Here is an 11,856-nt window from a genome sequence, read left to right as displayed (position 1 = left end):
TAACAGACTGTCCGTGTACACGTGATGAGGGCAAACTAAAAAAATCTTTGAGAATTAAACATAACTGACTGCACACAGCTCTTTTTTTCTCACTTGATGGTCTCATCGGATGATCAGCGCTGGAAGTCACCAGCAACACGCTGAGATGAGGTCATTTCGTGGCACTTCATTCCTTTCTGTTTGTGTTGTAATGTGTAATTAATCTTGACTGTGTTCACGAATAAATTATATTCTATTCTATTCTGTTCTCTTTGCACTGCACAACGCAAGTTCTGACTGTAAAAGTTGATATAAAATAGCTCAGAAATATGATTTTTTCTTTACGTTAGTGTAACAAAAAAATACACGTGATATGTTCCTAACCCCCCCAACCCCCATGGTGATATTTGGTGATTTTTTCATGACCCCCTCCCCCCCCTATGCAGTATGACGCGATTAATGGACGCCCCCTTGCCACGGCTCATAGGAGCCTGGGGTCCGCTTTGACAACTAATCCCAAGATTTGGCGTAGGCACTAGTTTTTACGAAAGCGACTGCCATCTGACCTTCCAACCCGAAGGGTAAACTAGACCTTATTGGAATTAGTCCGGTTTCCTCACGATGTTTTCCTTCACCGAAAATTTAAATGTATTTTTGTATTTATACCTACTTATTATGTACATAATTTTATTGTTTAGGTATGTATATTTTAGGTCGATCGTCCAATCGGCCAACTCTGCATCAAGTCCATAGCAAAAGTCCGTACAACAGCGAATTTTATTTTTCACATCGAAAAATAACCTTTCTACACTGAACACGATAGGTACCGAAGGTAGTCTTCAACTTATCGTATCCCCATTATTTTTGTTATACCTCGCATAAATGGATAGGTATGAAAGATATTACGTATTGTTTTAGTTGACCAAAGATGGAAACAATTACCTATAGGTATTTATGCAAGCACCTTCAGTGGTCGCTTGAATAACCGTGTTCATAAATAATAACATAGGTACACATACACAGCAGCGTTACAAAACCGTGGATCGCCGGGTGATTCAACGACTTACATTATAGGCGTATTCGAATGGTGGCGATTGGACGCAAAACTAGCTGCATTAGACTACACGATTGGCTAGCATTCATGTGTTTACCTGCTGGTTCATTCCCGATATGCCCCTATGGCTGGGGACTGGACTACGTGGCACGTAGTGCAGTAGCTTAAAAGCGCCAGCGGCACGATAAAAATGTATAGAATTCAATTGACCCGTTTTGGGGGACAGCAATCTAAGGCGTCCAAGAGTTCCAAGACATTGGTTTTTAGCGACATTGGCAAGTAGTGGTCATAGGTTGGAGGGAGACACAGCGATGGAACCTTTCTTTCGCACCTATGACCGCCGAAACAATAATAAATAATGCACCTAAACTCTCCTCAAGTAAATATTACCTATATACCTATTTATTTACTATATTGATAGGTAAAAATCGCATGAAAATACGTTCAGTGGTTTTTGAGGTTCATGCGAACAACAATCATAAAGACAGACGCAGTGAGGCATTCGTTTTATAATATGTATGTATGTACAGATTACATCTAAAGGGAAACGTTCAGTTTGAATGTAAAACAAACACGGGAAATATATTAAATGTATTACGACCACATGATTTCAAATATTAACATCTGTACAAACCGTATTAATAAATAAGTACCTACAATGTTTTTGAAAAGCAACAATGCTGAAAATAAATCCTTACAAATGCGGTCAGTCTTACAAATTTATTGGAATAATGCATATTTACTTTATCTGTATATAAAAAAAACCATAGAAATAAGTACAATACGTTCATGTAGTTGTCATATAATTTGTATCGCTTAAAGCGTAATATCACAATACATACAAAATTATAGTTTTGCATTCACATAATTAATGATAAATAAATAACAAATTACACGTTTACTATGGTAGAAGTAACGAGCAAACAATAAATTAACTAATTTCTATAAATGGGATGACATTGTAAGGAAATTTTCAAAGTTTAAAAAATACCTTAGTAACGTATTATGCGCCTAGTTCTTGACCAAACCAAAAACAATAAAAAATACATCCCAAACACCGATTAAAACTAACTTTTCCTTACCTACGAGTACTTAAGTACTTACCTATTTGCTAACTTGTATAAACTGCCGTGGCGCACGCATTTTCTGTACGATTGACTTTGTGAGATGTCTTTAATTTTTTTTTAGAATAATAATTATGTTATTATTTACGCGTTTTATTACAAGTTACGACATTCTCAATTTGCTTCAACTCTATAAAGAATCAGATAAATATTTGAGACATTTTTGAGTGCACAGTTCGTCTTGATATCACAACCGTAACCGTAATCTATCATAAACGGGACAGATCTAGAAAGCACCTCCAAAAGCAGGTGATAGCAAAAATATAATTTTATAGAAAATATCTTCTTTAATAACACTGTTAAAGGCTTCAACGGAATAAAAATGGGCAATGTACAGAGAAAAGTGATTATGAAGAAAGCCGATGGTAAAAAAAACGTGTCTAAATATATTGATACTCGTATTATTATAAAACAATAATCAGAATAGTATGTGGTATTTAGTTGGATATGTAGAACTATACATACTACTGACATACACCGACGACGTTGTATACCAACAATTTCTAATATTTTAACAATGGCTAAGTCTAAGCTCATTGCCGTTAATTTCTAGAATCAACATTCTGTAAATATTTTCCATAAATAAAGTAAGGAGGTTTAAAAGCTATAAAAAGTATTGAATAACCTTTACGTCTAATCCAGACGGTATTATAGAAAATCTTTTACTATAAAAATCCTCTTCATATTCTTATCAGTCCTTTAACAATTTTTTCGTACTCTTCGGCGCCTAGCGGTAGGTATCGACCCAACTTCGAGTCGAGGTAGTAAAGCTTATCTTTCTTCACTAGGGCGGGGTCGAAACCTTCTTTCTGCAAGTCAGTTTTCTTCATTTTAAATGTACCTGAAAAGAAAACATAATTCAATTTTGTTTTAAAGCAAATGTGATGCATTTTACACAATGAAATTAAAATATTTACTGATATTGCAATCAACTTGTTTTTCATTTTGTATAGTTACGAGTATAAAGGGCAATGGTAACAGCAGATTTAAACAAAAAAATAAAAACATTCGCCAAAACAAAAGATAAATGAAGGCAAATATATAAAATAAACATGAAACGGAACATAGTGATAATAAATACGTCGGACTTCGTACAAGTTAATAACCTAGTGTTATTGATTTATCAATTATTCTTGTTTGCCGACAATGTAAATAAATAACGGGTGACGGACGGTCGTGTTCAAGAGCTTGTATTTTGTGTTAGATTTTAACATGATATACAAAATATGTTAAAACAATGGCAAAGTAATATAAAACGCTTACCTATGTACTTATATTGCAGCAACCCGTCTAAAAGTATTATAATATTGAATCATGTCTCAGTTTATTTAGTGTCGATACACACTACACAAACACATGTGTATTTATGAAAATTACAAAGGCAGTCCGTATTGTTTATAAAATCGCATGTTGAGATTGTATTATTGGGAGTCGTATACTTTTCCTTTCAAATAAATTATGTGTATTGTTTCATGAACTTCTTATTGTCCTCCTACATTCATAAACGTATAATAAATCGTTGATCGAAAGTCGGGGCGATCGTCCAGTCGTCCATTTAAGTGTTTTATTCGCTACGCTATTAAATTCCACGCTGTTACCATAACATTTCTAAAAATTATTTCCAAGACATGAGGGAAAAGTTGGTAAGAATGACTTGTTGCTGGCATCTGGCTGTTTATTTGAAAACAAAAGTAAGATATTTGCTTTTACGAGCACATGCTATTGTCAAATATTGTAAAGTGTACACAACATTTACAAAACACTTTTATTGTTGATGGATTACATCTGCCATTCCATATCCAACAGGAACTTACTAAAATAGCATACACTAATCTATGTCGGTTTTGACTCCTTTTATCGTTTTTAGGGCATCATGTACCTACTCATTCTTCAGTAGCTAGTTCTTTACTCGGTTGTAAACATATGTGAGTAATAAGTCTGCAAAGTTCCTAAGGCTGTTTGAACGCCATGCCTAATAATAAGGTATTTGGCAGTTAATGGGAGTATACCTACCTAGTACCTAGCTGGCATGACGCATAATCGTATTTAAAATAGGCGGGAATAGAGGGGTAGGTTCAAGTTCCCATGATCGTCCACAACGCCGCAAATGCCCGCACACTCCTCATGCCTTGCCACAACATCGCGCGGTGACGGCAAGTGGCTAGCGGCGGTCATAGTTTGGATCAAGACACAGCCATCCGACTTTTCAGCTCCACTCCTTATAGTCCCGCGGTTCGAAATCGTGACTTGTCCTTCAGTTCTGAACCTGTCCTACAAAGGAGAATGCTACCTGTCGTATCCATGCTTACCATGATACGCATGAAGACGGGGCGGGCGTAGGGCGGCAGATCCTTGGCTAGGTCCTTCGCTAATTGGTCCAGATGTAGACTCCCGTTGCTATTATTTTCCTCACTTCTCTCATTCGGAATCTATGCCGTACCTAAAGGGTAAAGTAAGCCTACCTGTCATGTCCATGCTCGCCATGACCCGCATGAAAATGGGACGGGCGTAGGGCGGCAGGTCCTTAGCGAGGTCTTTCGCCAACTGGTCCAGGTCCAGGGTTCTGTTGACGTCGACAATGCCGCACATGCCCGCGCGTCCTTCCGTGTTGGGTACCTTATAAATTTCAATTGTTTATTAATAACTTCTTGATGGGTTTAAAGACATACAAGAAACATTTTTTTTTCTTAAATATGTATAGGCATGGTATGTATATATATTGTATTTGAAAATACTATTTTCTTCTATCAAACTTTTTAGAACACACTCCCTGGGTAATTTTTTTTACACAGCAAAAAAGAGTGTAAAAGTTCTAAGGAGGGTTTGGGTTGCCGACGTCTCAAAGGACAATAGACGGAACAAATTAGTTCCGTAGGTCCTTCCGTCAGCAGCACACCGCAGCCTCGTTGAGCTCTGGCAGCCTTACTCACCGGCACTATGAGTAGGGTCTAGTGCTATTTGGCTGTGGTCTTCTGTTAGGCGGCAATTAGTTCTTGCCGCGCCAGCGAAATTTATAATGTATCTCCGTCAGATCCCGGAAATACAAGCCTAGCATGCCTGCCGCTACGCTGATGCCTTCACCGACATAATACAAAAACCCTACTAGTGCAAACACTGTTATTATTTGTGCCGTTTGTATATCCGAGGTCTTATATAGAGAGAGTACGTCGTAGACGTCGCATCGGACCGATAGATGGCGCCATCGTTCGTTGTAAGTCGCTCCGGCGTCACACCGCCGCGATGTTGGTAGTCCCGTTTTCCCCACCTGCAACATAAGGCTCCTACGCGCCCCGGCCCGCCACCAGCCACCCTCATTGTTTCGTCGAACGCCGAAGTGACCGGTTGTCGCGTATTCCGTTCGAACATTTTTACAGCATGGTGTCTCGAAATTAATCTTTTAGTTTCTATTTCCTTGTTACTCCTGGTCAAACCAGAGTTATTCGTGTTTTTATTTAAAAAGTGGCTTATAACGTTTCGGAATTATGAAATTTTTCAATTTCAATTTTCACCGTCAATTCTTTCTTCCCTTTTAATTTACGCTCGTTCTTCTTGAATAATGAGATATATTATGCCTCGCTAGCGATCATTATTCGTCTTTCGGGGTTCTCACGATAGAAATGAACGAGCGGTGCTTTATGATTCTACCCACTTTTTTGTAAGAAAGTTCCATGCTGCAAAAATCGTTACCGTTAATCAGTTTTCTTTTTAAACTATTCGCATTTCCGAGACTAAAGTAGGAAGTGTTATCCGCGTATTAAAAGTTTCGCGCGAGAATATAAGCGGTAACGTAGGTAAGTTGCTCCGCCGGGGACCACGTGCTCCGGGGACCACGTGCTTCGCGACCGCGGGCTGCGCGACCTGCGGGCTGCGGCGGCGGCGGCGGCGGCGGCGGCGGAGGGCGCGGTGGAGGAATACCGCGCTCCAAGGAGGTTTGAATTTCTCCGACGAATGGGTGAGCAGATTCATATTATTTTAGAAAGAACATGTTCGGTTTCCGATTCGGTGCGGAGGCCCCAAACCACGTGTCGGCGCCGGAACTTACTGTAGCGCTGCGATAGCGCCACTGACCGCGGCAGTGTTGTCCGCCGCGTCGGCGCCGCCGAAGTTGCGTAGAAGTTGCCTCCTCGTTAACGATGGCCATCTCTGCGGTGCCGCCGAACAACGTTGTGGCCGCCACATAGGCGTCGCGTGCGACGCTGTAAGTATGTCTGCTGCTGCCCCGACGCGAGCGCCGCGCCGTTAGTGATCTGTCGTCAATATGCAGGCTACCAGCGCGGCCACCTTCTGCGCCTACAACGCCGCGAGCCTGCTGAAGCTGTCCACCAGTATCGCTGGCCGCCACGCTTATGCTGGCGCCTCGATGGTGATGCAGAGCGTTCGTCTGCCGTGACAACGCCGCGATCCTGCTGAAGCTGTCCACCAGTATCGCTGGCCGCCACGCTTATGCTGGCGCCTCGATGGTGATGCAGAGCGTGCGTCTGCCTTGACAACGCCGAGAGCCTGCTGAAGCTGTCCACCAATATCGCTGGCCGCCACGCTTATGCTGGCGCCTCGATGGTGATGCAGAGCGTTCGTCTGCCGTGACAACGCCGCGATCCTGCTGAAGCTGTCCACCAGTATCGCTGGCCGCCACGCTTATGCTGGCGCCTCGATGGTGATGCAGAGCGTGCGTCTGCCTTGACAACGCCGCGAGCCTGCTGAAGCTGTCCACCAATATCGCTGGCCGCCACGCTTATGCTGGCGCCTCGATGGTGATGCAGAGCGTTCGTCTGCCGTGACAACGCCGCGATCCTGCTGACTGTCCACCAGTATCGCTGGCCGCCACGGTTATGCTGGCGCCTCGATGGTAATGCAGAGCGTGCGTCAGCCCTGACAACGCCGCGATCCTGCTGTAGCTGTCCACCAGTATCGCTGGCCGCCACGCTTATGCTGGCGCCTCGATGGTGATGCAGCGAGCTCATCTGCCGTGACAACGCCGCGATCCTGCTGAAGCTGTCCACCAGTATCGCTGGCCGCCACGCTTATGCTGGCGCCTCGATGGTGATGCAGCGCGCTCATCTGCCGTGAAAACGCCGCGACCCTGCTGAAGCTGTCCACCAGTATCGCTGGCCGCCACGCTTATGCTGGCGCCTCGATGGTGATGCAGAGCGTTCGTCTGCCGTGACAAGCCTCAGTGGTGATGCGGAGCGTAATACTGTTAACCGCTGCACAGGCGTCGCAATCCTTCTGCTGCGTCTGCCGTGACATCGCCGCAAGCTACTTGAAGTTTTCCACCGGTGTCGTCGGCCGACACGCTGATGCTGGCGCCTTGATGTCGCCTCGATCGCACGAGGTAAGATTGCAGACGCGGCGACCTTCATCGCGCCACCGAGCGCAATACTGCGGCTGCCGCGAAGGCGTCGCTAATTTTCCTGCCGCGTCTGCCGTGACGACGCCGCGAACTCTGTTGATGCTGTTCACCGATGTAGCTGACTGTCATGCTGGCGCCGGTGCCTCCCGCGCTGACGGCGGCGACCTCGAGAGGGCCACCGAGCACGATACTGCGTGACGCGACAGGGGCATCGAAGACGCCTTTCGAGCTGACGACGGCCGTCTCAATCTCACCGCCGAACGTAACATCGTCTGCTGCAGTGACAAGCTGGTAAGATTGCTGATGTGGTCCCTTGGTACTGCTAGCCGCCACGCTGATAACGCCCGTCGCGCCTAAGATGTCACGCTCACCGCGAGCACTGTCTTCCCCTACAATGGTGCCACGACCATATCCGGGCTCCGTCTGCTACGGTATCGTTGCAGACTCTGTTGCTGACCAGGCTGATACTGCCCTCCAATGTGACGCCGGGCGCCGCTATCAGCTGACATCCCGTACACTATGGTATCCACTCTTCTCTTTCCAGTTCCCGTGAAGTACTTCGACAGTATTTACACTCTATTTTGACCAATGACTCCTCCGTCGCCGAAGTGAGAACAGATAAATTCTAAAGATGCTACGTCCTAACGTGGCTTGGCCACCCATAGTTGAACGAGGTAAGACGTCAATAACCGGACGAGGAGCCGCACTGCTGCGAGGGTGTCCTGACGATGTTCGCGAGCTATCTAATCGGAGAGGCGCCCCGCGAGACGACCCTGTGATTCCTGTACGTCGCTCATTGTGTAGGTCAAAGACATCGTAAAGGTTTGCGGAATTAAAAAAAAAAAAAAAACTCTTTCAGAATGTCCAGATCTGAATTCGAGCCAGCGTGCTGCATCCTGAGCGTGCGTCTGTTTACCGGGCGGACACCAAAACCGATCGGTAATCTGGCCGCGGGGGTTCCAAGTACACGACGATTTCCCGGAGGCTTGTGGCGCCCCCTGTCCATTCGAGAGATTAACTTATTCGCCGAGCCTCTAATAAACAAATTGGGAAAAATAAACCCGCTTCGCCTTAGTGAACTTGAGATTCCAGCTCAAAGCGAAAGGGGCCAGGAACTCAGGAGGACTTCAGTAGTTATCATCTGGCTCGACTATACTGAATTAATATAGAGCTTGATTCGATCGTAGAACCTGATTTCATCAATTTCACAACTTTCGTAGTCTACAGAGGGAGGTTGGTTTCCAGCATTACCTCGTACAGCTGCCGATAGCTGTAGGCCAATCGCTCCTGTTTTGCTTGCATTTGCAGCCCGATAAGACCTTAAATAATCGGAATATTGTACAAAGTAAAGCTCTTCCGATGGAAAATAATCTTCAACAGGCGGTGGCGCTGGCGACTGAAGTGACATGCAGCCGGATTAAGGTTCGCATAGCACTATATGCTATGCACAGTTCGGTTGTATGTTATGTTATGCTGTACGATGGCAGGACTACATCTCTTCGGTTACGAGTAACTACGACAGTAACTGCTGACTCCAACAGACTGTCGTACGAGGTCAGTATGCACCCCCTGGGAGCCAAGTAAGTGACCTTCGGTGACCTCGCCTTCTTCTGCTTCGCCCGTCATCGTACCTCTTCGTCTGCGAGAGCCCTGCATTACGCCGTACAACGGTACGTATTAAGCCTCCGCCACACATAAAGCGCATTCCGCTTCGCTAACGCTACGCTATCAGCGCGCTGGATGCGCGCGCATTCCGCTCGCGTCCCGCGCGCGTTGCGCTCGCAATCCGCGCTCGTTAGTTCCCGCTAGTGCCCACTGGGCGCAACGCCAGCGTTTGTGCGGTGCACCGCCATTATTGCGCTCCGCCTACGCTCTCAAAGCGCGCATGTGTGGCGGTGTTTTAATTCACCCCTTGACCTGCTACCACGACGTGTTCAGCAACCACCAGCGATGCGACACGGACGTCACCTCTCAGTCTACACTGTCGACCTTCATTGCACGAAGTAGAAATCCGTCGCATCGGGTTTTGGATTAGGTAATGGATTACCCTAAGAGTCAATGACTGACTTGAAGAAATCGACTGATACCTCCGTCCAGTGTAGTAGCAATCGACAGCGCTCGTACTTTTCATCTTCTAGGCTAGTTTTACCGAGCGATCAGTATCCTCAAATGCCCCCACTAAAAAGAGTTCAGAGTTCAGGAGTCTCGCTTGTAACCGCGCTCGCTTGACGCGAAATAGTCTGATCGAAAATACCAGTATCGTAACAAATAGCCCTCGGGCGCGTGAGTGATGACCTTTTTCTGTGTTTGATATGGACGTAAGACGTTGGACTTTAAATAGTCATATCAAAGCTAATATTGATTTAGATAATTTTTACGAAGGGTTGACAAAAGCAGTATCAATTACGTTACCCTGCTACAGTACAGATAGTTACACTACTTTTACAGTTAATTTCCACACTTTGTGTCTGAAATTGGGTTTATAATAACCTGATAAAATAACGTGTCTGTTAATAATAAAAGTGTATCTAAGGTTTTTGTATCTTGTTCAAGTCAGCCTCGCCTACAATGTATAATAATGTCATTTCTCTAACTATTCGCTGACTAAAGCTAAACGTCATCACGAAAATCTCTTTAGGCGTTTCTGGCACCGAGATATTCGCGGATCGAAGGCGATTTCGACTGATACATCTGTCAAATCGGTTCAACAACCGATTCACTTATTCTTCTATGCTATGCCAATAGGGCTACCAAAGGCTTGCGCGCCAGCTGACTCGCCACCAGGAGATAATAAACAGGTCTCTATATAAGACCTCGGATATACAAACGGCACAAATAATATAAAAATTTTACCTTCCAATAAAATTGTTATTATTTTGCCTGGTATATCCGAGGTCTGAGTGATGCCTTCCTGGTAGGCTTAATATACCGTCGGCACTTCTCCTCAACAATGAGGGTGGCTGGTGGCGGGCCGGGGCGCGTAGGAGCCTTATGTTGCAGGTGGGGAAAACGGGACTACCAACATCGCGGCGGTGTGACGCCGGAGCGACTTACAACGAACGATGGCGCCATCTATCGGTCCGATGCGACGTCTACGACGTACTCTCTCTATATAAGACCTCGGATATACCAGGCAAAATAATAACAATTTTATTGGAAGGTAAAATTTTTATATTACCTCGACTCCATAAACAACAGCGTCTCTCTGCTCCGCGACGCGGGACACGGCAGCCTCCACTTCAGTCGTGCTGACATTTTCGCCGCGCCAGCGGAATGTGTCTCCGGTTCGATCCCGGAAGTACAGATAGCCCAGCTCGTCTGCTACTAAGATGTCACCTGTAATATATCCATACTACTTATTATAAATGGGAAAACGTGTGTGTCTGTTTGTTTGTCCATCTTTCACGGCAAAACGGAGCGACGCGTTGTCGTGATTATTGAAGTGGAGATAGTTGAAGGGATAGAGAGTGACATAGGCTACTTTTTGTCTCTTTCTAACCTCCCACTTCCCTAACATGGGGTGTGGAAGTGTGTATGGCGCATTCCGCAATTTTCTAATATAACGCGAGCGAAGCCGCGGGCAAAAGCTAGTTCAGAACTAAACCCTGTGTGGTTTTTAAATGCGCTTAAGCCATTTGAAACCCTGTTACTGAGCTATTAGGCTTATTATTGCAGCTCCTTGCGAGCTAATAAGTAATAAACATGACGACTCACTCGAGCCTACACGAAAAAGAGACGCAAATGGGATAACCCTATTAAATGGTAAGCGGTAAACATTCAAGCTATCTTCACCCCATTCTATTCGAAAATCACATTGAAAAAGATTATTCAGAAAGGTTTCCATATCGATAAGGTAACCATAACGTCAGGGTAAGATTTTTATAGGGTTACTGTATCAAAGTAATTAATCAAACTAAGGGGTTTTATGTCCCATGATTTCATATATCAACCAGTCAGTTTTGAAGTTCACTTGTCCACAAAGCATACCACTGATAGGAATGGGTTCAACTAAGGGTCCCCCCACATCTAGCGTCTCGCGAGCGTCGCGTCGGGCCAACCGTATGGAAAAAGACGCCGCGTCGACGCGACGTAGATGTGGGGACCCTAAGCTGACTATTGGTTAGGCTACGACATGGCATCCAACGTGCCTGGCAAGATAGGACTAGGCTAGATAGTTACCGGAGATGAACGCCGTGTCTCCCTTGGAGAAGACATCTCTAACGATCTTCTTGTCGGAAGCAGACTTATCCACGTAGCCTAGGAAGGCACGCGCAGGGTTGTTCGGGGATATCTTGCCGATGAATACGCCTGGTTCCTCTGGTTGCGCTAACTGTCAACAATTATTAACA

At 45.1% G+C, this 11,856-nt stretch overlaps 1 protein-coding gene across 1 annotated transcript in view; it reads right to left on the bottom strand.

The window, feature by feature from the left end:
* Positions 1 to 1,609: 1,609 nt before the first annotated feature.
* LOC125227323 (long-chain fatty acid transport protein 4-like) overlaps positions 1,610 to 11,856 on the bottom strand; it is a 33,822-nt gene continuing 23,575 nt past the window's right edge. Inside the window, exons 9-12 of the mRNA XM_048131608.1 lie at positions 11,687 to 11,837; positions 10,686 to 10,843; positions 4,620 to 4,773; positions 1,610 to 2,998 (exon numbers count right to left, since the gene is read on the bottom strand). Coding sequence (XP_047987565.1) covers positions 2,838 to 2,998; positions 4,620 to 4,773; positions 10,686 to 10,843; positions 11,687 to 11,837 — 624 coding nt within the window. The 3' untranslated portion in view covers positions 1,610 to 2,837. The remainder of the gene's footprint in view (positions 2,999 to 4,619; positions 4,774 to 10,685; positions 10,844 to 11,686; positions 11,838 to 11,856) is intronic.

Source organism: Leguminivora glycinivorella, chromosome 6, assembly GCF_023078275.1.
Source record: "Leguminivora glycinivorella isolate SPB_JAAS2020 chromosome 6, LegGlyc_1.1, whole genome shotgun sequence".
In the NCBI taxonomy this organism is placed as follows: domain Eukaryota; kingdom Metazoa; phylum Arthropoda; class Insecta; order Lepidoptera; family Tortricidae; genus Leguminivora; species Leguminivora glycinivorella.
This window is presented reverse-complemented; position numbering and strand designations above follow the sequence as displayed.